Source organism: Spizellomyces punctatus (assembly GCF_000182565.1).
Source record: "Spizellomyces punctatus DAOM BR117 chromosome Unknown supercont1.9, whole genome shotgun sequence".
NCBI lineage: Eukaryota > Fungi > Chytridiomycota > Chytridiomycetes > Spizellomycetales > Spizellomycetaceae > Spizellomyces > Spizellomyces punctatus.
In genome coordinates, this window is record NW_015971545.1 from 433626 (window position 1) to 455052 (window position 21427).

Below are 21427 nucleotides of genomic sequence, written 5' to 3' on the forward strand. Positions count from 1 at the left end.
AAGGTCTCCTTCGCCAGGCGCTATGCTGAGTTCCGGTTGTTCCTCGTATCAATGCAGGATTATTTGTGCTCACGTTCGACATCTACGTGACAAGGTGCTGGGAGGCAGACAAGGCCTCTCTCCACAAAATCCTTCTTCGGCGTGAGAGATTTCTCTCCCAGCGATATAAAACTCAAAGGATGATAAAGCTGGATCCTAGCAAGCCACTCATGCCCCTGGACATATTTCTCCTCATATGTTTCTATGCAGATTCTTGTACCATATGTAAGTGTCTGCGTGGATGTAAAGAATGGAACGATGTCTTGAATGACCACGACGAACATCTTTGGAGGATGAAGGTGCTATGCTTCACGTCGTTGACCGTGCATTTCGCGTATCTAACGTCTTATGGCCCAGGTCAAGCCATTTTCCCCAGATTGTTGCCTTCCAACTCGAATGCACGGGGAGAAATGGAAGGACATCTATGCTATCTACAACATTTGGTCGCGACCCCTAGTAATAAAGTCAGTCGCCTACTTCGAAGTACCTACCATAGGCCCTCAATCAGAATTACCCTCTTCTCTGGGGCACGTGTTGGACAATCATGTTCTCACCTATCGTCTCGTTGCTGGGTTCATTGCAGCCAAAGAAGATGGCAAGGATATACTGTTGTCTAGGAAATGCGTGACCGCTAAAGATCGTGTTGTCTACATACTAAAGGGGGAACTATGGTCGACAACTTTGCACGGTCGCAAGTTTGGTCCCGACGTGCAGATTGCCTGCCCCAGACTTGGTCCCGAAACGCGCTTAGATCCAGCGATACGATCTGACACCTATCCCGTCGCTGGCTCAGACATGGTAAAATTTCGACGACTGGACGATGATGCTATCGAAGCAGTGGTAAATGAGCGCTTGTCAGAAGAGGGCCACCTTTGCGGAACAATCTATGCAATGAACTCGTACGATGAGAATCTAATGCGAGCGTCGCTCAGTTTGATACGAGTCCCCGAGAACTTCCCGCTTGATACCTTCAAGACCTCTGGAGAATCTGATGGAGAACCAGGAACTGCCATCCCCCATGGAGAACAGATAAGCCGAATTGACCATATAGACGACTCTCTGAATGCTGTGGCATTAAATGAAAATCTTCTCGCCTATCGAACTTGTGAGTATGATTTTTTGGCTCTTCTTATAATAATCGAGCACCGCCTCATAGTCTTTGTTATTCCATAGGGAGTGGGGATAGTGTTCATCCAATTGTTTTCTTGCGAATACACGATCAATCTGAATATGCAACTCTATTACTGAACGACATGGAGGATAATTTAGTTCTGCACCTACTCATGACGCGATTTCATGTAATCGTAGTCTGCGGAGCAGGTCGAGCCGTGTATGTGCACGAACTTGCATCCATGAAGAGGTTGCATACATTCAGCTTGTCCAAATTGCTTGATAAACCAAGCAACGTTGACTGGGTGGACGTTACCATGGATGAAAACGGTTTGCTTTTTGGCATGGAAGATGGCCGGCTTGTGTTCTTGGACCTACATCATCAGAAGGCAAATATATATTGTCGGATGGTTCCTTGTCAGCAGGAGGCATTATGGCTGATGTATCGCGAGAGCCAAATAAAAGGGGGAAGAACAGTCTCGTTGGAAGATAGAGTAGTGTGCAAAGTGCTAAGAGAGCCGCTTGTAACTATTTAAAATTGCAAATCTAAGCAACGGCTATGGAACATAATCATCATCGGAGCTCAAAGCTATTCTAGCTGTAGATGCACGACTATGTAGTGTGGCGCTTGGCTTGAGGGCCACATCTGTGTCGTCAGAACCATCACTCACAATGTCAATTGGAAGGGACTTTGTTGTGCGACGTCGAGGCTTTCCAGACGGATTAGTTGTGTCTCTAGTCTGGTCGATGCCGTCGAATCTGCTGACGTCTTCCTTCTTCTCTGGTGACCTCAGCACCCTTCCTGTTCGATCCATTCCGACTTGGCTTGTCTTTCTCGGTTTGGTGACAAATGAGTTTTCCTCTAAATCGCTCTCGTCTAAGTCAATAAACTTTCGAATTTTAGCTGATTTCTGCGACACGCTTGTCGCAATGGCGGTCGCTGTTGGGCAGGATTCACTTTTTCGCTTGACCCTGGTAGTTCCAATGCGCGTTGGTTTGTTCTCTGCGATCTAAGGTTGGATGTGTGAAGTAAGCAGAAGGTCACATCATAGATCACTGCGGCCCAGGAAAAATCGATCTTGCCTGATTGTCCGATTCTAACGGTCCTAAGTACGGTAAACCATCAGGTCATAAAAAATCCTTACGACACCGCGGTGAGAACATGGTCGCACCTTTAACGTTGGATTGAACAGGAACGCCAAATAGTTCTGTTATCTTTCTCTGCTTGCCTGGTACCGGCGGAGACCTCGGTATTATCTTTCGGCCTAGTTTACAATGTTCGACAGTCAAACCCTGTGCAAACGTAATGCGACATTCCGTACACGTACCGGAGAAATCCTCAAATGCAAACGGGTCGAGAGCTTCTTCCAGCTTCAACTTTGCACTGGTGACGGGCTGCTTAGTGTCCTTGATGCTGTGTTCGTCTTTTTCGGTTGAAATACTTCTATTTTCGGCCCCAGTCTTCCATTTGGTGCCGTTGCTAGGAGCCAATGCGGCGGTGAGCACTTTCTCTTGACCTTTTCCTCCAGGCGCGTCAAGGCTGGAGTTGGGCTCCTTCTTCGAAGTGATTTGAGTGGTCTCCTTGTCCCGCAGTGCTCGCATGTGAGGAGTGGTGTGGGGAGTGGCCGGTTTTGCCGTTTTCGGTACTACGGGTATGATGAATAAGACTGGCAGCATGCAGGCATTGCTTTATATCAAATGTACCTTTCCGATCCATGTAATCCAGATCACGCTCATCGTCCACGTCAACATTTCCTGGTGTCGAAAAGAACAGCCTTCTTTTTTTCGACTTGCGAGCAGTATCGACACTGATGTCCTTTCGTTGAGCTTTTCTTACAGCGGACGCGCTTTTTGCAGCACCTTCTGCAATCGCCACTTCGACGCGCTGGAGGGCAGTGATTCAGCAGAACGGACGAGTAATAGTATTGATATTGTGCACTCACATTCCATTCCTCGATGAATGCCGATAGATCCATTTTCCAGAGATCGCTAGGGGAGGTTGCGAGCAGGGTAGTAAGCTCTTTTTGCTTGTTGTCCCGATCATCAGTCATTTTTTGGACCTATGAAATATCTTAGCAAGCCATAATCTAGCGGTTTGCACAGCGGAAATCTACACAGTACCTTTTCTAGCGTCAAATTCCAAATTGGCATGGAGAGCAGGTAATTATAACCATGTCGTTCTGAATCTTCTGCCTCTTTGTCTTCAGTATCTTCTTCGTCATCGTGCTCCACCAGACTTCCCTCGTTCGTTTTGGATATAGGTGCATATTGATGCGCCTTGAGCAGTTTTATCACATTCGTCCGCCTTTTGTTCTGAATGACAAGGTTGCCACTGATCACTTCTAGCACGAAACGAACTTGATTTTCCAATTTCGTCAGCTCTCGCCGAATGCGGCCCACTAACCAATGCTACAGGAGATGCATGGTAAGTGTGATGCCTTACAACCGAACTATCCAAAATTCTAGTATCTGCTGCAACCTTCCGCCTTTGGTAGAACTCCAAGCGTAGCTCGTAAAATTCATTCATGATTTCCTCGATGGTATTATATTTCTTAAGTCGTCCTCCCTTGTCGAACAAAACCATGTTACTGATTGATTTCATCGTCGCCATTTTGAATTTCTTTTCCAGGCCTTCCTCTTCGGCTTTTGCCATTTGAGTTTCGGTTAGGCTGATTACAAAATGTACCGAAGTATCCGTGTGATACTCCTTGTAATCCTATACCAACAGGCATTTAGCTTCATTTGGGGACACAGAGGAACGTTCATAACAGACCTTGATGGAGGGTTGTATCTTCTCCGTGCCAGATAGAAGGCCCTCCAGAAACTCCTTGTATGATTGCGTCCAAGAGCCCAATGGCAGCTCGGTGATCTCCAAGGTAGTGCTGTCAAGTTTTTTTATAGTTCCAGAAATTTTGTATTTATCTCCCTGCCGTTCTATTGCGCCCTTTTGAAGGCATTAGCGAGGCAAGTAGGTTTGGGCGAAGTATTAGGGTAATACCTTAAAACCCCTATACCATGGATGCATCGGAGAGAAATCTTCGCCATCCAGTCGACGCCGCAGGTTCTCCACAATGTCGCGGGGATTGTAGTTGGGAATTGACGTGCTCCAGCCAGTTCCAATCCCCTCGGCTCCATTGACTAGTACCATAGGCAAAATAGGAACATACCTGCAGGTAGACAGATCAATGACAACTCAACATCGCCCCTCGCCCCATAGTCATACCATTCAGGTTCAATGCGCATGTTTTCCTCGTTCTGATATCTCAACAAATTGTCGTCGTATGAGTGATAAATCAGACGGGCGACACTAGACAGTTTAGTAAAAATATAACGCGCATGGGCATGGTCTTTCCCACCCTAAACCATACAGGGTCAGCCTAATCCACGATCTAACCATCCCAGTCCTAAATACCTGCAGCCGGGTACCAAATTGACCCCGTGGCTCTAGCAAATTCACGTTGTTACTTCCCACAAAATCTTGAGCCAGGCCAATTATAGTTGATTGTAGTGAAGCTTCGCCATGATGATACGCTGAATGCTCCGAAACATAACCTGCAAGTTGAGCCACCTTTTCTCATGGTTAGCCCTCCATATCAATTGCCAACCGTCAGTGACAGACGTACCTTGATTTCATGTTTGGTAAGGTTACGTTTGAAGCAGGAGTAGATGATTTTCCTCTGACCAGGTTTAAAACCGTCTACGAGCGAGGGGATTGATCGTACATTGTCCGCCATGGAGAACAAAATAAGCTCTTTGTTGACGAAATCTGATATTGGTATTTCATCCACTGTGTGATCCATAAACGTTCCCGACTGTGGAATTTTAGCATACTCATGCGACACAGTAGAACAGTTCAACGTACAGTCAAGTTGCTCAACCAATCCTTACGGTCATCCGCCCGTTTTTTGCTGAACGCAAGTTCTATTTGTTGCCGATCATCATCGTTTGCCTGGGCAAACGGTTTCAAATGGTCATCCATTTTCCCAAAGTACTTCTTAGCATCGGCCGACGTGCTTGTTCCCAAACCCTATTACTCAATGACGGTTAGCGGCATATGCGAGCCATTCGTATCCCCAGCAGATTTCACCTTGTAGTACTTTATTGTCCACCCTCTTCCATCATTATTTGCTTCCTTCCATTGCTCATATTCCGGAATGTTGTAGAAGTTAATTTCGCGACTTCCCTTCGTAACCTAGCAGTGACACATTAGAGCCAACGGCATATCACCCACCCAGCAAAGTGCTGCTGACATTACCCTCACGATTGGCGTAATAAATTGCAGCAGGAAGCCGGGAGCTTTCAGCAGACTTGGCCAGAAATGGTCGAATAAGTTGATAATCAGACCTTTAATATGTGAACCGTCATGATCCTAAATAATCTTGGTTAACGAACAAGGTCCATTATTGTCCATCCTACGCAGTGTTAACCTGGTCCGTCATAATCATGACATGCCCATAACGGAGACTCTCGGTGGATGTATAGCTCTTATCTGACTTCAGCCCAAGAATCTGTTTTATGTGGTTGATCTCAGCGTTCTCCATGATCTGTTTGTGCGTAGCTTCCCGCACGTTCAATAGCTTTCCACGTAAAGGAAATACTCCGAAGTTGTCTCGTCCTACGACACTTAGTCCGCTGATTGCCAATGCTTTCGCGGAGTCTCCTTCAGTAAGAATCAGAGTGCACTTCTGTCCAAACTTTGTGCCCGCGTTATTCGCGTCATCCAATTTCGCAATTCCTGAGAGTCGCGCTCGTTTGGTACCATCCGTTTGCTTCAATTGAACCGCCTGCTTTGCTTTGGCGAAGGCCATTATATTGTCTACTACTCCCGATTTGGACACTGATAGCGGATACACATATCAGTGGTGCGTCCATCAACGGTCAAAGCGAACGCGGACCTTTTTTGATGAAGTCTTCGCTCAGCGTACATCGCGAACCGAATTTCGTTGATTTCAAAGTCATATTTTCTTTGGTTTGGGAGTCAAAGCTAGGATTTTCGATTAAACAATTGATGAAAAGCCACATATGACTTTTGATCTGATGCGGTTTCAGCGGCAGTCCTTTATTTTTCTTTTTGATTATCTCATTCAACTTCTGAGCAATTTGATCCGCCACTGCGTTCACATGGGTGCCACCTTTGGATGTGCAGATGCTATTGACAAAGCTAACCTATCCCAGATGAATTTTAAGGACATGTATATGACGGGCAAAGCATGATAGAACTAGAATACCTGTTGGAATTGCCCGTCGCTCACAGCAAAGCAGACCTCCCAGCGTTCATCGGCTTTCTCGTAAACAACCGTCGGCTTGTTCCCACACTCCCCGTAAACGCTGTCAAGGTAGAGCTTTACGTACTCTTTAAAATTCTTGATCTTTATGCGCTCATCATTCAGGAACACTTTTGCATTTCGAACCACGCCTGCTAGATCGTACACACGTCTTTTCAAGACCGCAATCAAATCATCATCCATCTCCGTCATCCCAAATTTGGAAAGATCTGGCTTGAAAGTTATCCTGGTAAAATCTACATTCGCCGCTTTTGTGATTTTGGGCGTTGTTTTCCGGCTCATATTGTTACTAAAAACCTTGATTCACGGACAGGATGAGATATCATTATACAGTACATGGCTGTTCCAACAAAGCCAGGAAAGACAGACCTGTTTGAATTTTTTTCCAGATTCCTTGTCCGAGGTCTCAACGATGAATTCTGTACTAAATATGTTGCATAACTTAGCACCATAACCGTTTCGTCCACCCGTTACTTTCTTTTCGTCATCGTCGTAATTGGATGAAGTGAGCAGATGCCCAAAAATAAGCTCGGGAACATACACCTGCTCCTTCGCATGCATGACAACAGGAATCCCTCGTCCATTGTTCATTACGCTAATAAGGCCCTCTTCCTTGTTTATAGTCACTTTTATAGTGTCCATTGAGGGATCTCGTATCTATTAAAAAGGCGCGTGAGTGGAAACATGGGTGAATGCGCAGCCATCGTTGGTAAAATTTCATACCTTATTGTCAGCTAGAGGGTAATACTGTAAGTGATTTGTCCCGCGTGTTCATACAGCAAACATTGTACTAACCTGCATTGACTAAGATCTCGTCGAAGATCTTATATAATCCAGGGACAAATGATACTGTTCGATTGACCATTCTTCCGTCTTCTATAACCCACATGGGTGTTGCTGTAGATTCCACAGATCCGATGTAGGTATCAGGGCGCAAGAGAATGTGCTCAAGCTGGGATTTTCGCTGGTAAATATCCTTGGAGCACGCAAATAAGATAGGGAAGAAACAATAAATTCTCCTATTTTATTGCAACCGAAAGCCCATACCTCTACAGCCTTCCCCTTTCCTGTCTGGCTTGTCATTTTTGACCCGATGTTGTAGTGCAATGGTTCCTCTACAGTGAAGGGAAGCGTATCTTGCTTGGATTTAGCAGCACTGCTAACTTTACTGGAAGCTGGCCGACGGGGTGTCGTAGCCTTTTGAAAAGCAACTTAAAATCCTCGAACATTGAAGAAAAGCTTGAAAAATAACTTTACTTTGGGCACGGCTACATAGTCATCACCGGATGATCCATCGTCAAGTGAGTAGTCTTCGTCGTCATCTGACATAATAAGTGCCGTTGGACGGGAAGTGGGGGAAGCTGCGTTCTTGGGCAGAAAAGTGGTGGAAGCTCCCTGCACTTCACCTCGTGGGAGTCGTCGAAGTCCGACAAGTCCAACGGGTGAGTCATTCATTTAGTCCATTTTGGACATAATGTCGCTTACGCAATTCTAAAATTTTTTTGGAGGCACGGACAGGCACAGTCATAGAATCTTTCTAAAGCTCAAAAACCAGGCAGGCTCGATTGGAATTTGCAGAGATCTCCGTTGGACTCCTTCACCATGTCGGACTATCGAAAGGTTCCCATTAAGAAATTCTCTAAGCCGGCTGGGCGGAAGACAGCAGAAGCCACTTATTGGCGAAAGTTCAAGGTAAAGTACCCTTGTGAACAGCCTGTCAAGTGTGAACATCTGCTAAAAGACTTTCGTTGGCAGTCGCCTGTGCTGTTGAAAGAATATGCCGCCGTCAGCTCCATCCACTTCTCCCCAGTTGCCCCTTACGACTTTGCTGTGACGAGTTCGACCCGCATACAAATATATAGTACTAGCACACAGTCTGTCAAGAAGACAATATCCCGTTTCCAGGACACTGCGTACAGTGGACATATAAGAGGAGATGGGAAGCTTTTGGTTGCTGGTGATGCTTCAGGGTTGGTTCAGGTTGGTTGGACCTTTTTGATATTCTTGAGCAGGAAATAGAGCTAATGGAGCCATACGCAGTTGTTTGACCTTAACAGTCGGGCCATTCTGCGGACCATGCGAGGTCATGACGGGTAAACATTTGCTTTCTTTATGACTAATTAAGTGTGAGGATTTGAAGTTGATTTTCGTTGCCAATATATCGCAGCCCAGTGCACATGACACGGTTTTCGCCTGATCATCAACAAATCCTTTCGGGCTCGGATGATAATACTGTCCGAGTGTGGGACGTAGCAACTGAAACACCTTTGGCTGTTTTTGAAGACCACGAGGTGCGTTCGAAACATTATGATTATCAAAGGTCCTTGTACTGACCTCTCAGCTCAGGATTACGTTAGGACCGGTCTCGTCAGTACCGAGAATCCGCACCTTGTGCTATCCGGTTCTTACGACCACACCGTGAAATTGTGGGATTTGCGCTCGAAAGTGTGTACAATGACGATGAGACACGGATTTCCAGTAGAGTCTCTTTTATTATTCCCAGGAAGCGGCCTAGTGGCCTCGGCAGGTATGACATTTGTAGTTTGTTTGTATATGTTCCTGGCTTAACAACGTTGGGTGCAGGTGGCAATCAGATTAGGATCTGGGACATATTAGGTGGCGGCCGGCATCTCCAGACGCTTGCAAATCATCAGAAAACGATAACATGCATGACTTTTGACGGGTCGGGGACGAGGATTCTGACAGGATCGCTGGATCACCATGTCAAAGTCTACAGCGCGAGAGATTACAAAGTCGTGCACAACATCAAATACCCAGCACCGATTCAAAGTATAGGGGTCTCGGTATGTTTACAGTGGTGAATTATCCTACCAGGAATTGTTGTCTAACGCATCATGTTTGCAGCCGAATGATACCCACCTGGTCGTGGGAATGAATAATGGTCTACTCTCCATACGACAACGTATGGTAAAGACTGCCGATTTAGTCAACCCGGCAAAAGATGACTTTAGGAGAGGTAGCCAGAAGTACTGGAATCGTGGTGGGGATTATGTTCCTGAAGGGGTAAGATTTAAAGATCTTGGTGACCCAGTGTTTGGTCTCGGCTGATGCTTGTATGCTGTGTGCATTTTCTCTTACTTAGCACGACATCCAAGTTGAGGCGCATAAGGGGAAGCAGCTCAAGAGCTACGACAAGCTGATGAGAAGATTTCGCTACGCTGATGCACTGGACGCGTCACTGTCTGGGGTATATTGTCCAGTTACTTCGCAATCTCAAAATTGTTGAGCGCCTAATCTATTCCGTTTCACGTTACACAGAACCATCGATCGGTTATTGTAATAAGTGTGCTTGAGGAATTACGACACCGAGGAGGGCTTCGGGCCGCATTGGGCGGGAGAGACGATAAATCTTTGGAGCCGGTGCTACGCTTTATAATGAAGCATATCTCGAATCCTCGATACTCAAATTTTTTGATAGATATTGCAAACATTATTTTAGGTAAGAACATGATCACGTCGATCAAAGTTCTCTCATGTTCGTGGGATAACTTTACCCACCTTCTCTAGATATGTACGAAGGAGTATTGGGACAAGCTCCGTTGATTGATGAGCTGATCGCGCGAATCCGGAAAAAAGTCGCACAAGAGATCCAGCTACAGGAACGACTGAACGAGGTCATGGGGTTCATGATGACACTGCTCTCAGCAGCAACATAATGTAAATTATCATTGCATATAGTACAATTCGCACCCTTATAAAACTTAGTCAGAACGTATACGCCACGGTCGCCGGTCCATAGGACATTGTTCTTTGGAGTGTTCTTTGGCTATCCACTTTTCTATACAGTGCATGTGAAACACATGCTTACATTCGCCCCATACTTGGGAGTGAAACCATTGAGTACGTGATCCAAGTGCATAAGCGTGGGTAAGCAGCAGGTACCTAGTGGACAATCGTCACCTGGAACCTTGCAGTCTGGACAACAACCGTCAAAGGGATTATAGCAGATTCCACATGTTTCATCGTCCCCGACTTCACCAACATCCCACTTCCACACAGCAGCAGCTTTCCAGCTGTGAAGCAAAGCAGAAAGAATTTGTCAAGCCGTCGTGTGCTGAGAACCAAAAGCTTCACTGTACCCTGACGAAATATATCCATTCAAAAAGAATATAGAAGTCCTCATTAGATTGGACAGGTCTGCATGCCTTGGAAATATACGTACTTTTAATGACCACTTTCATTGGTCAACTCCCAGGTCGCTGGAAGCGACTTCGTGTGAACTGCTAGCAGTTCAAGATGCCATGTCTAAGCCCCTTCCAAAGGCGCAGCGTCGCGTCGCGTTCAACGTCCGAAACTTGTCGTCCAAGGTGTTCCAAGTGTTTGCATCGTTCGTTTTTTGCCCACTCGCGCCACTGGAAAGAAGCTGGAAACCTTTGTTACTGCTCAACGCGGTGACAAGGTAGTGGCTTGTGTGCAGTATGCTTTCTTCAACTATTCAGACATCCCCGGCTCCACCCGTTAGCGCGGAAAGAGGCAGCGTTGGTGTCCACCAGCCAGTACATCATGCGGACGTTCCGCCTAATATGAAAAGAATATTAACTCCTTCGAAGGTAGAGGCTGGTGAGTAAGCTGAAGGTCTTCTACAGTGTTTCAAGATCCACAAGTACTTAGAAGCATGTTACCCGATCGCAAGTGATTTCCAAAATCACCCCTACACGTCTCCGCCAACCTCCTGTCCGCACGCCAGTCTCTGGCAAGAGGAGCGGACCTTCGCCTGTTCTCCATAGTCCTCCTTGTAATGGTAAACCCAGCCCTCTGGAGGATCGCCCACCGTGGGATCCTGACTTCCACGTGAACCGTCCCGACCTCCGAAAACCAAAGCCAGGTCGTCCAATATCTGCCACCTCCCCAGGCATAGCCCGTCCTGTGAGTCATTCAGAAGATGGGAAGTCACCGAGCTTTCGCGTCTCCCCGTACTCGAAGCTACCAAGAGCAACGAATGACATGTAAATGTACAGAGGCTTTCGGTGCAGTAAGAGGACAGTGCTAACAAGCGTCCACAGATCGGGGAAAGATTTCTCGGAGCAGTCGAGTCATAGCCTCCTACGCTCGAGATCAGTGGACTTTAGAACAGCCACCGGACAAGGTATATCTAAATCTTTCATGGACTTGGGCGCCGTTCCTTGATTTATAACAAATCTTTTTCTGCAGTCAGTGTCATGGCTGAACTAGAGGAGCTGCAGAAAACGTGCGATATTCAAAAGCAGCGCATTGCGCTTCTAGAAGGGGAACTTGAAGTGAAAACTGGACAAATCAACGATCTTGGTATGGCAGTATGGAAGCATTCTATGAGATTTCGGGTGACATTCCATATAAACATTGATACGTATCTTGCTAGAGAGGAAGGTACTCTCGGAGCGCAAGAATCGGGAAAATATGGAAGCCGACTTTGCTCATCGGGAGGCGGAAATTCTTCAGGTTTGGGAAAAGGAATTCGAGCAAGGGTTAGTCCAAACTGCTGGCTACAATTATTTTACCAATCTAACTGAATTCACACCATTAGACGAAGTATGGCACGAGAACTTGCGATGTACAAGGAGTTTCACACAGAAGCGCGGGAGGAGCTTACTGGGGAGGTTGCGGGATTGAAAGGGGAGCTAGACCGATTGAAGGGCATAATGAATGAGAGGCATGACGAGACATGGGGACAGAAGCAGGGTCGTATAGGAAAGGAAAACGAGATGGAAGAGAGGACGAACTCCCTTCGCCAGCGTATCTTGGAAATTGAAAGGAAGCTTGCAACGCAGAAACTAGGCCAGTCCTCGGTCGTGGCTGAAAAGAGCTGAGCAGCGCAGAATACTTTAGGGTTTGATAGGTAGTATAAGGTACAGGGATATCTTGTGGAGTCTTTAACTCTCACAAGTAATAAAAGAGCGGGATGTCACCAAAATGTGAGACCACAATGCTTTGTAACGTGACCAGCGAAGATCGAACTCGGCAAAAGGTTCAAGAGAAGCATCCCATTTGCTCATGACTAGTTCAGACTACTGTCTCTGCAAATGGTTGTTCCACCTGATAAAGCTTCCGCTGACTTTGACTTGCTGCACCGCAACGAATATACGTTCTGTCTTGTTTCGACCACTTACACATGTCCTTTCAGTCCTGGAGATGTTGTTTACGTGAAGCTGCGATCTCAGAAGGATACAGGTCGAGCAACAATCCTTGCCGACGCGGACCCATCTGGGAGAATTCTTGTCCAGTATCATGCCGACAAAAGCATGCTGTATCATGTCAATCCCCAGCGGCTTGTTAATGTGTATCCCACTGACACGCCCCTTATTCTCTTGTGCGAGAATACAACCGATTATCGTACACTAGCACGTTCGCAAATCGACCGAAACGACGTTGTTGCGGAGATAGGATCCTCTTACGGAGTGTGCACAAATATTTTATCACAGCACGCCAAGCAAGTCTTTGGGATTGAAGTATCCCAGCAGCTTGTTGACGAGGCCCGAAAACGATATCCGCACTTGGTATTTCACAACATCAACATTCTGGAGCATAAATCTAGGGCTGCAACTATTATGCAGGATGTGAACAAGGTGTTTGTGGACATTGGCGGTAACAGGGAGATTGGCGTCGTCGTTAGAGCATTAGCCTTTCTGATCGACAGAATTAAACCTAGCCTAATTGTCGTGAAGAGCGAGGAGCTATTTGAGAGTGCCCAGCGACATCTTGACAAATCCTCGTCAAATAACGAGAGTGGGAGGATACCAGACGGTCCGTGCTGGTTTGAAACCTTGTGCAAAGATCATGCCATTTGCGATGGTCAAACAAGTTCAGCTGAGAGTTGGTTTCTCCGAGCCAGACGGGATGGGTTCACCAAGAACCCGTTGCGGTATCCGATACGAATGACTTCCGATGGCGTGGCAATCTGCAAGTTGCAAAACTACCGAGAGGAAGGCTGCCAGAAACTCAGTCTTTGTCGATTTGATCATATTCATTGTCACCATTGTGGTCATGCAGGCCATAAAGCACTTCACTGCCCGCTTGTCAATACATGAGTACCAGCGAGAGCCAACCCTTTCATGCTGATGGAATCATTGGCACCCTATGTATTTATGATCGCGCGGTATCTGAAGTCATTCACCTGTGGCCGCTACCTCCCCGGCCGAGTACCATAGAAGAGCATTGGTATCCAATGAGTATAAATTCAAGATTTCTACAATAATTAAGCTGATGGTGCACCCTTTTCCTCCTCGCGCTTCTTGATTTCCGCCCATCTCTCAGCAAAAGGATCCCGCTTTGGCCATTGGAAGAAACCTTCGTCCCGTTTCTGTTGTTTTTGTTCATAACTGAGATCTTTCGTCTCACTAGAAGTGAAGGCTGCCCACTCCGTAAAGGCAACAACGACGGGAAGGAGAGCCCCATGTGCAACCACTCTGCTCATCTTGCCCGCTGGAAGATACGAAGTCCCTAAGTGTATGGACGAAGACATATACTTAAACACTCACAAAAAACTTACATCTTAAGCCCAGCATCACACCGGCAACCAAAGCTCCAGCGGGGGCGTTCCACATATCATCTCGGTGCCGAATCTGGGCCACCGTACACTTGGTTCCGTAAAAGGCGGCTCCTGCCGCGGCTGTTATCGAGGGAGTAAACAAAATTTAGCCAAATATTCCACCGAAACCTCGCATGCCTTTTTAGCTTACCGAAGAACAGTGACGAACTGGCGGCTTCTTTCAGGATTTGCTGACCGGGCATTGCTACCCACCAGCCGAACGCGCTTCCACCCAACGCTCCCGCAACAGCACCGACACCGCCGGCTTTGAAAGCCTCCGCCCCGCATGAGGCATCCAGAATATGATTTTCAAAGACAGACTTTGAGGAAATCGGAATCCAGCTCATTTTGATATTTAGTGGACGGCAGAATGATGGACGAATGCACTTTCCTCTCCAAATTCTGAACTTGCCCGATGTGTGGCGCAGCTGAACACGTGCCCGTGGCACAGTTGTCTGGACATTACACCCCGATCTTGCTGCCGTCTCGAGCATAGTTCTGCATCATGTCTACGATTGACACAAATAACTTGCGAACAAGTCCCGATCCTTTGACGGCATCACCAAGAGAGCTGTCTGAAATGCAGAAGAGGGCTAAAAGAAGAGACAGACGCGCCTCGAACGCAGAACCTGATGAGGAGCTGCCCGTTCAGTGGACACCTGAATTGGAGATTGTGCTGTTCCATGCTTTAGCGAGATTTAGACCAGTGGGTATGCCGCTGCGGCTTTTCATTTGTCCTTGTTCAAGTGCTTAGCCAGTTATGGCTCTCCTGATTGTCGTAGGTGTCCACAAACATTTTCGCATGTTGAGTGTTCAACGATATTTCAACAAGGAAACAGGGTTGGACCTGACGGTGAACCAACTTTGGGCGCATCTGTCAAACTACTACGATCTTGATGCTTTGGATGCTATGGTTAGCCTATCTGTTGTATACGTTGTGAAATCAGAGAGGACAAGCATCTTACGGAGCCACTCTACCCTTTAGGCTGATGAGACAGATGACGATATAACATTTGAAGCCAGACGAAAGAGAAGCGGATATCCATTCAAGGTTGTTGCTGAGTTTAGTCTACCAACGGATGATTTTGAAAGCATCATTGCGGAACACCGGAAAGCGGTCTCCCCTGTCCCTGATCGCGGAGCATCCACGAGACGTGGAGGTCGAGCCTCATCGCCAGCAACTGAATCGACTAGATCAACACCAGAACCACAAGCGGAACCGGAGAGTAAGTACCTTTTTTCATATCTGGCAGCGTCACATGCACTCCTTACGCCAATATTCATTCCAGCACCTGCAACAGCGCCAGGAAAGAGAGGTGTAGGTCGACCGCGAAAATCAGCAAAGAAAGATATCGTACAGCCAATTTCAGAGCCTTCACTGCGGCGAACACGCGCAGCGTCCGCGTCAAGTGCTGCAGCAACCCCTACCCCGACTACCAAGAGGCCAAGAAGAAATGTGTAGGGTCATATTTCTCATAAATGTATAATATCTTGTAGCTGTCATTGAAATTGTGAATTTTTTGGTTTGTATTGACTCTCGCCTCGTTTTGCTGATCATAAGGTCTCATAGAGGCCCTCCTGATCAATGAGCGCCATCACTTGTTCTGGGACAAGATTCCTCAGCTCTGCTCTGATTCGGGTAGCGTCCTCCACTTGGCCCGCATGTTTGCATTTCCAGAACTCTTTCAGCATGACTCGTGCCTTCGTGCTGGAAGCCTGTGCTGTTCCTCGTGGGTCTTCCAGCCAACCTTGCATCGTGACGATATGAGCTTCGAATCTTCCTACAATTGGACTCCGTTTACGGGCTTCCTCCAGCCAATCGCCTAATGTGTCATGGCTTTCCGACGAAGCCCCTTCCATCACGCGATCAGCACATATGATCCGGCTGCTACGGAAAAATACTTCCATGTCTGTATCCATATTGGAATTCTTGTAATACTTGGGGTCAAAAAACCGTATTATAGTATCGTAACCCATTATAAAGTGTAGGAACACGGGGGCTATGCCATCCGACGATAACAGGGAGTGTAGGGCGTGGGCTTTGTCGAGGAATATGCCACGAGTGGTGATGGCAATACCGATTCTATCATCCGGTACATCACACTTTGGGGCAACCGTCTGAACAAGTGCCTCCATCATGAGAAGGCGGTCGGTGACAGACGTACCAGACAAGGCTTTATCGGCGTTCTTGGTTGCAAAGAGCAAAAGATATGCATCAAAGTGTTCCGAGACTTCGGTGCCCTGATTCGTATGCCTCGATGTCAGGTCTGTAGCTGATTTGGGGTAGCGGTTTAAAAGATTCAGCTTCATTGTGTTCTCAAGTAACTTTGCGTGCGCGACAGTTGGTGGGTTGAAGGAAGAGTCCAGAATTGCAACATGTGCTGGACGTGTCTTCCTGATTTTTGATAGGATCTTTGACCACCCATAATTGGCAGGGATGAGTTGTACGCCCGGCGTATCAGAGAGAGAAGACTCTTGGAAGGATTGGGAAAAGTCATTGAGCTCTTGTCGGGAGCTCGTCGAGATCGGCATTGGTGGAGGGTCTAATTAGCAAAGCAAGGCAAGATCGCAGTACCTCCAGATATGGTTAAATGAATGACAGCGCCCCTCCCGCTGCTCCAGTTCCAACTTGCTGCTTGGCACAAGAAGGTAATGACTTTTCGCTTAAGCCTTCTGGACACCTTGTGGCCAGAAGCAATCCCCAACAACAGATTGGTCTCACGCGTCTGCAGCTACTAGAAATCCTATGTCAGTAGTGGGTTCCAGGGACATTACCCCTTATGTATGTGCCGTCTGGATGTTTTGGTCGACTTCGGGTTTTGTCCCGGAGATGTACCGCATTACTTCCCATTACGTACCGTTATTGTATACAAACGTGTTCATTGGCCAAAATGGAACCATTTATCTAGGTTCTGCGATGCATTTTGTGTCCCCTCGAATATTCCTCCACTCCAGGCCCGAGCCCTTCCCCTTCTATTTCAAACCTGCACTCTGATGCTGAATCGATCAGAAGCGAGAATAGCAACTCCACAGCACGCTCGAATGCCAGTAGATCCCAAAAAGCCAGAAAGTTTGGCCGGCTTCTCGGATCTTCTGCCGGAAAGGGGAACTCTGTAGAGGCAGTAGAACCGCCAGGACCTCGGCGACCACCTCCAACAGGTGCCCTAGAATTAGCTGCGGACATCAGAGAGCCGCTTGGATTGAGAGTTGAAGATGTGGACAGATTGCGAAGAGAAGTGATAGAAACATTCGGTTCAGAGGTAAAAAATAAATGAGCGTCCAATGGCTGCCTTCTGGACGCGATATTGATTTTGGAATCAGCACATTGCAGCCGATCTGATGATTTACCTCCAACTGCTCATCCGTGACATGGGTATACTATCTCCAACAGACTTCCATGATGTTGATGTGTATCAGGCATGGAAGCGATTTGAGCGAGAAGCGGTCGAGAAGCTGATTAGTTCCACTGGCCATGGAGCCGTCTCAGCAGTCGTCGAGGGTCCAATCGCGGATTTGTCTGGTGAAGATGATGCTCTGATTTCTTTTGCCGTACAGAGTGCAACCGGTCTGTACGCGAAAGATCAGAACGGTCTCAGCAATCCATATTGTGTCATCACGTTCAATGGAATCAGTTTTGTTAGCCAAACAGTGGAGAAGAATTTAAACCCACGTTGGAACTTCAACGTGCCATTGTATGTTGGCGTGTCATTCAGCTTATTTGGACTTCCGTACATTGAAACTGAGCGCATGGTAGAAAGGTCAAGGCAGCATCCGATCCACTCCTCTTGACAATATGGAATCGTTCCACGGACCGGCCTCGCGATCGTCGTGGCGACGCATTTTTGGGGATGTGCACTATAACCTCCGGACAATTACGTCAAAGTAGATTCGACCAACATTACAACCTTGACAAGCGCTCTAATCGAAGTCACATCAGTGGACAAGTACATGTTGTCGCTGAACGGATCACAATCGATAAGGATAAAGCAAACGTGTGGAGGAACGCACTGAGAGCTCTACACCCTGATCCTCGGGCCGCATATGCGACATTAGTGAAGAAGTTTTTGAGTTTTGCAGTAGCGAAGTATGAGGGAGATTCGCTGCTACCGGAAGGATACCAGAAAGTTTTAGACTGCGTTGCCTCTATTTGGCGAGTTGGTCTTCCATACAGGGCCATGATGTGAGTTAACCGTGTCGAAAATTGGGTTTATCGCCCTTTCTTCAACACTTGATCATTAACCATCGTCTCTTACAGTTATTTTGATACCCTGACTTCAATGTTTTCTCAAGCGATCATTCCTGCGAGCGTTCTACAACGGGAGGCGTTTACTAAAGCGGATAAGCTCTCCACCAACCACTTTGTTACTCTTTCTGATGTGCGTCACACCAACTCTGAAGGCAGTTCTGACTGACATGTACTCATACCCTTATCGGATCAAGCTTGATATTTTTCGGCAAGCTTGTGCAAAACTTTCGTCTCTCCTAAGCCATCAGCTCAGCACATTCTTCAATCACCCTCTGACCACCCAGAGAGCGCGCGAGTTGGATGCAATTGCCGGCATGTTGGCCGCAATGCAAGCAAATAAATCATTGGGCATGGCTGATGTTGATGTCTCTAAAGTGGCTAAGAAGTTACTCACGGTGAGTGATGCGATTTGAACGTTATTGTCGCAGGCCTGTACTCACTGAATGGATTACCAGGATGCGCTTGAGGCCAGATACCATGGGTTGCATGCCATAGCTCACGCCTCGCGAGAATCTCTAGACGACGGGCTCATTAATCTGGTGAAAGCGGTGAGACACGAGCTGGAGCTTTATCACGCACACCTCGATACGGCGCTATACTTTGGGTATTCCGGTTTCCCTGCACATGCATCCATAAGACTGATATTGATCAAGTTATGCTGGCGTTTAGATATGTCCATATACCAGATCTGGCTGCCAAAGTCTTTTCTGATCGGCTTATACCAGAGCTTGATCGATATGCGAATGCATATTTGGCTTCTCCGGATTTAGCTAATGCATTTGAGCTGTATCATGAAGTGCAGGCGATGCGGGGTGTATACGAAACAGTGGATTATAAGTATGTTTCCATTACTCTCTTGGGTTGGTGCCATGATTGATCGGTGTGGAGGATTTTGCAGGCTTGCGGAAAAATTCCCCACACAGACTTGGTTTACTCCATTCCTACGGGAATGGATAAGTGTCTCAGGTACCTGAATAAGCGCTTTTAGGCTAAACGGTCTCATCAGTCGTGTTTTCCGTAATGCATTTTCGTCCTTCAGAAAAGAAGTTCATCGAATGGATGCAAAATGGTATTGATGTGGATGAGGTATGTCCTATCTCTTTCGTCTATTGTGTCCTCGGGCGCATGATGTGATAATGCTACATCCGTTTCTGGCAGTTTTGCCCGTCATCTACCACAGTCCTCTACTCCTCCTCCGTGTTGGATATGTTCACCTCATTCCAACAACAAGTCGACTTTGTCGTCAATCTAAAGTGGCCAGATCCTGACGAAGAGCGTGCAGTGATCTTCAGATTGGCACAGGTGAGTCTCGGCTCATGCACCATATGATTACGTCGCAGCTAATGTCAGCTCGACAAGGCGGTTACCGAGACACTTCGGTCTTACTGCGATATTATGCTACACCGAGTGGGCGGAGATTTTCGACATTTTACTACAAGCGCCGCGGCTTCAACAGTACCTACCAGCGGAAAGAAGAAGAAGCTTAAACTTCAGTTTGGCAAGTTTAAAAAGACGCGGCAAATTAATCCGGACGAAATTCGAATACCTTCCAAGGTGAGTCTGGGAGGTGTTCAACGCACCAGTTATTTAAGTATGCAGCAAGCTGTCTCTTTAATATAAACGAAGGCTTGCGTCAGAATCAACAATATGGATGCACTTCCTGTTCGATTTGACGATTTCTGCCACAGAATATTCCCACTTTCCCCGCAAGCTCCAAACGTGTCCAACGCTGACCCTGACGTTCCTCCACCACTCCCACCAAAACCTTCACCTGGCTCCATCCTTCGAAACACCCCATCGCTGATCCGTCTCACGATTCTCCACGGCCAGCGTCTAACGGCGACACGGCCATACAATATCCAATTCTCCCTGCGCCTCCGTATGGGAAAGCGTGAAATTGGAGAGACCCGGTCAGTGCCTCAGTCCGCGAGTGCTGTCTGGAATGAAGTCTTCTACTTGTCATTGGGTGCGGCGGATTTGAACGCTCCGCTGGAGGTTTGTCTTATGCATCGGGTTCCACCAGAAAAGGCTGGTGAATCAGAGAAGCTGTACATGTTCGCGAGGGGGACTTTGGGACTAAACCCCGCCGCAGCAGAAATGGAAATCGCAGTGGATCTTGGCGGGAGTGGAAAAGTCCTGGTGCAAACAAAGGTTGAAAGCGATGTAGCTTCTTTGAAAAACCGAGTAGTATCGGATGTCGAGAGGGCACTAGAGAAAGCTGTGAATATTTTCGCAGAGAAGGTGAGTAGTTACTGATATTGCTGGAACAGCATGTTAGTGATACTTGCGAAACTTTCGACAGGTTTGCTACGACATGAAAGATAGGCTGAAAACAGTTTCTCGCAAACACAAAGTCAGCGGATACAAGAACCTTATCACAAAACTGAACCAAAAAGATTCAGCTTCTTCGCTGTCTTCTCATACCTTCTCGCCGACTCAGGTTTCCGATGAGGAAATTGAGAACGATTTGGAGTTGTTACTGGGCTACATCAATGTGAACCTCGAGGTACTTACCGAGTCCATGGAGCACTCGTTAGCGTTACGAGTTGTCAAAGGTGTCTGGGTAAAGGTGGTGAATCATGTGGAGGCATTGGTAGTTGGAGAGGTTGGCGATGAAGGGAAAGACAAGAGGGAATGGGACGCGAAAAGGATTGGGTTCATAAGACGAAGTATAGAGGTAAGGTTTAAGAAACGTTCAGCATCGAGGTTGCTCCCTGAATTCTTGTTCTGTGTCATGCAGTTCCTGGCAGCATTTTTTCACAGCGATGGCGAAGGACTACCTAAAGAAGAATTGGAAACGGAAAGATTCAAACAATTATGTCAGCTTCTAAATATGTACCACACCTCAAAGAAGGATTTACAGCGACTGTACCTTGCCCAGCAACAAAGTGCAAAAACAGTGGCCGGCGAGGACGTGCAGGGGGGAGATTGGATTCTGAAGCTGATTCGCGTCAAAGGAGGAAAGGACTTTGTGGATGAAATTGTCGCTAGAAGAGTGCGGTGGGGTGGGGAGGCGACCACGATGTGAAGCTCGGCATTTTTATTCTTGGTCAACTTTTATTAAACCTTACCTCTACAGTGCTTACCAAAAATGACCTACTAGAAGCTCTTACGTAGATATAATCCGACTACATTTCTTCGCTAGCAATAATATAGTTTTGTGTAATATTCGCCAAATATGGAAATTAGCTGCGCATGGCAATGTAAGCTCATTTGTACAAA

General features: G+C 47.0%; 9 protein-coding genes across 9 annotated transcripts; 6 read left to right on the top strand and 3 right to left on the bottom strand.

Moving 5' to 3' along the window:
- On the top strand, positions 1 to 1729 carry SPPG_05521 (uncharacterized protein). Its single transcript, XM_016753729.1, has 3 exons — positions 1 to 338; positions 397 to 1144; positions 1213 to 1729. Exons 1-3 carry the CDS (start codon positions 180 to 182, stop codon positions 1683 to 1685), a joined length of 1380 nt encoding a protein of 459 aa, XP_016607307.1. The 5' UTR covers positions 1 to 179; the 3' UTR covers positions 1686 to 1729.
- SPPG_05522 (uncharacterized protein) lies at positions 1616 to 7889 on the bottom strand (the record flags this gene model as incomplete). Its single annotated transcript, XM_016753730.1, has 24 exons — positions 1616 to 2159; positions 2233 to 2255; positions 2322 to 2414; positions 2478 to 2795; positions 2854 to 3034; positions 3093 to 3209; positions 3271 to 3558; positions 3629 to 3865; positions 3923 to 4093; positions 4148 to 4316; positions 4373 to 4506; positions 4562 to 4717; positions 4773 to 4961; positions 5012 to 5176; positions 5237 to 5341; positions 5405 to 5518; positions 5577 to 5986; positions 6045 to 6315; positions 6378 to 6731; positions 6804 to 7091; positions 7158 to 7168; positions 7230 to 7410; positions 7482 to 7631; positions 7692 to 7889. 24 exons carry the CDS (start codon positions 7887 to 7889, stop codon positions 1707 to 1709), a joined length of 4776 nt encoding a protein of 1591 aa, XP_016607308.1. The 3' UTR covers positions 1616 to 1706.
- A 97-nt stretch (positions 7890 to 7986) lies between these two features.
- Positions 7987 to 10178, top strand: SPPG_05523 (snoRNA-binding rRNA-processing protein UTP15). The gene is made up of 10 exons (XM_016753731.1): positions 7987 to 8126; positions 8190 to 8414; positions 8475 to 8527; positions 8602 to 8725; positions 8781 to 8961; positions 9018 to 9238; positions 9300 to 9458; positions 9538 to 9642; positions 9714 to 9894; positions 9963 to 10178. The coding sequence occupies exons 1-10, from the start codon at positions 8037 to 8039 to the stop codon at positions 10109 to 10111; spliced, it is 1488 nt and encodes a 495-aa protein (XP_016607309.1). The 5' UTR covers positions 7987 to 8036; the 3' UTR covers positions 10112 to 10178.
- A 566-nt stretch (positions 10179 to 10744) lies between these two features.
- SPPG_05525 (uncharacterized protein) lies at positions 10745 to 12345 on the top strand. The gene is made up of 6 exons (XM_016753732.1): positions 10745 to 11015; positions 11089 to 11401; positions 11459 to 11541; positions 11607 to 11720; positions 11794 to 11899; positions 11959 to 12345. The coding sequence occupies exons 1-6, from the start codon at positions 10874 to 10876 to the stop codon at positions 12239 to 12241; spliced, it is 1041 nt and encodes a 346-aa protein (XP_016607310.1). The 5' UTR covers positions 10745 to 10873; the 3' UTR covers positions 12242 to 12345.
- Positions 12346 to 12388: 43 nt separating this feature from the next.
- Positions 12389 to 13645, top strand: SPPG_05526 (uncharacterized protein). Its single transcript, XM_016753733.1, has one exon. It carries the CDS (start codon positions 12455 to 12457, stop codon positions 13457 to 13459), a length of 1005 nt encoding a protein of 334 aa, XP_016607311.1. The 5' UTR covers positions 12389 to 12454; the 3' UTR covers positions 13460 to 13645.
- On the bottom strand, positions 13372 to 14416 carry SPPG_05527 (uncharacterized protein). Its single transcript, XM_016753734.1, has 3 exons — positions 14111 to 14416; positions 13921 to 14040; positions 13372 to 13853 (listed from the first exon to the last, which is right to left on the bottom strand). The coding sequence occupies exons 1-3, from the start codon at positions 14304 to 14306 to the stop codon at positions 13627 to 13629; spliced, it is 543 nt and encodes a 180-aa protein (XP_016607312.1). The 5' UTR covers positions 14307 to 14416; the 3' UTR covers positions 13372 to 13626.
- A 44-nt stretch (positions 14417 to 14460) lies between these two features.
- SPPG_05528 (uncharacterized protein) lies at positions 14461 to 15493 on the top strand. Its single transcript, XM_016753735.1, has 4 exons — positions 14461 to 14669; positions 14742 to 14872; positions 14945 to 15185; positions 15249 to 15493. Exons 1-4 carry the CDS (start codon positions 14465 to 14467, stop codon positions 15419 to 15421), a joined length of 750 nt encoding a protein of 249 aa, XP_016607313.1. The 5' UTR covers positions 14461 to 14464; the 3' UTR covers positions 15422 to 15493.
- Positions 15421 to 16529, bottom strand: SPPG_05529 (nicotinamide-nucleotide adenylyltransferase). The gene has a single exon (XM_016753736.1). The coding sequence runs from the start codon at positions 16489 to 16491 to the stop codon at positions 15514 to 15516; it is 978 nt and encodes a 325-aa protein (XP_016607314.1). The 5' UTR covers positions 16492 to 16529; the 3' UTR covers positions 15421 to 15513.
- Positions 16530 to 16611: 82 nt separating this feature from the next.
- SPPG_05530 (uncharacterized protein) lies at positions 16612 to 21406 on the top strand. Its single transcript, XM_016753737.1, has 15 exons — positions 16612 to 16741; positions 16869 to 17219; positions 17281 to 17651; positions 17714 to 18139; positions 18215 to 18335; positions 18400 to 18600; positions 18661 to 18809; positions 18875 to 19042; positions 19104 to 19171; positions 19245 to 19291; positions 19364 to 19507; positions 19565 to 19759; positions 19832 to 20446; positions 20508 to 20882; positions 20946 to 21406. The coding sequence occupies exons 1-15, from the start codon at positions 16706 to 16708 to the stop codon at positions 21231 to 21233; spliced, it is 3555 nt and encodes a 1184-aa protein (XP_016607315.1). The 5' UTR covers positions 16612 to 16705; the 3' UTR covers positions 21234 to 21406.
- The last annotated feature ends 21 nt before the right edge of the window (positions 21407 to 21427 follow it).

Excerpts from the sequence above, each read along its gene's own strand:
- SPPG_05521 (XM_016753729.1), top strand. The coding sequence starts at position 180 with ATGATAAAGCTGGATCCTAGCAAGCCACTCATGCCCCTGGACATATTT. Across the intron at positions 339-396 it reads AACATCTTTGGAGGATGAAG|GTCAAGCCATTTTCCCCAGA; the intron begins GTGCTATGCTTC and ends CTTATGGCCCAG. Across the intron at positions 1,145-1,212 it reads TCTTCTCGCCTATCGAACTT|GGAGTGGGGATAGTGTTCAT; the intron begins GTGAGTATGATT and ends GTTATTCCATAG.
- SPPG_05523 (XM_016753731.1), top strand. The coding sequence starts at position 8,037 with ATGTCGGACTATCGAAAGGTTCCCATTAAGAAATTCTCTAAGCCGGCT. Across the intron at positions 8,726-8,780 it reads CTGTTTTTGAAGACCACGAG|GATTACGTTAGGACCGGTCT; the intron begins GTGCGTTCGAAA and ends CTCTCAGCTCAG. Across the intron at positions 9,459-9,537 it reads GGGATTATGTTCCTGAAGGG|CACGACATCCAAGTTGAGGC; the intron begins GTAAGATTTAAA and ends TCTCTTACTTAG.
- SPPG_05525 (XM_016753732.1), top strand. The coding sequence starts at position 10,874 with ATGCTTTCTTCAACTATTCAGACATCCCCGGCTCCACCCGTTAGCGCG. Across the intron at positions 11,016-11,088 it reads TCCTTCGAAGGTAGAGGCTG|TGATTTCCAAAATCACCCCT; the intron begins GTGAGTAAGCTG and ends CCCGATCGCAAG. Across the intron at positions 11,721-11,793 it reads TGGACAAATCAACGATCTTG|AGAGGAAGGTACTCTCGGAG; the intron begins GTATGGCAGTAT and ends GTATCTTGCTAG.
- SPPG_05526 (XM_016753733.1), top strand. The coding sequence starts at position 12,455 with ATGGTTGTTCCACCTGATAAAGCTTCCGCTGACTTTGACTTGCTGCAC.
- SPPG_05527 (XM_016753734.1), bottom strand. The coding sequence starts at position 14,306 with ATGAGCTGGATTCCGATTTCCTCAAAGTCTGTCTTTGAAAATCATATT. Across the intron at positions 14,041-14,110 it reads CAGTTCGTCACTGTTCTTCG|CCGCGGCAGGAGCCGCCTTT; the intron begins GTAAGCTAAAAA and ends CCTCGATAACAG. Across the intron at positions 13,854-13,920 it reads TGTGATGCTGGGCTTAAGAT|CGGGCAAGATGAGCAGAGTG; the intron begins GTAAGTTTTTTG and ends CGTATCTTCCAG.
- SPPG_05528 (XM_016753735.1), top strand. The coding sequence starts at position 14,465 with ATGTCTACGATTGACACAAATAACTTGCGAACAAGTCCCGATCCTTTG. Across the intron at positions 14,670-14,741 it reads AGCGAGATTTAGACCAGTGG|GTGTCCACAAACATTTTCGC; the intron begins GTATGCCGCTGC and ends TGATTGTCGTAG. Across the intron at positions 14,873-14,944 it reads TTGATGCTTTGGATGCTATG|GCTGATGAGACAGATGACGA; the intron begins GTTAGCCTATCT and ends TCTACCCTTTAG.
- SPPG_05529 (XM_016753736.1), bottom strand. The coding sequence starts at position 16,491 with ATGCCGATCTCGACGAGCTCCCGACAAGAGCTCAATGACTTTTCCCAA.
- SPPG_05530 (XM_016753737.1), top strand. The coding sequence starts at position 16,706 with ATGTCAGTAGTGGGTTCCAGGGACATTACCCCTTAT. Across the intron at positions 17,220-17,280 it reads TAGAAACATTCGGTTCAGAG|CACATTGCAGCCGATCTGAT; the intron begins GTAAAAAATAAA and ends TTTTGGAATCAG. Across the intron at positions 19,508-19,564 it reads TGATCTTCAGATTGGCACAG|GCGGTTACCGAGACACTTCG; the intron begins GTGAGTCTCGGC and ends CAGCTCGACAAG.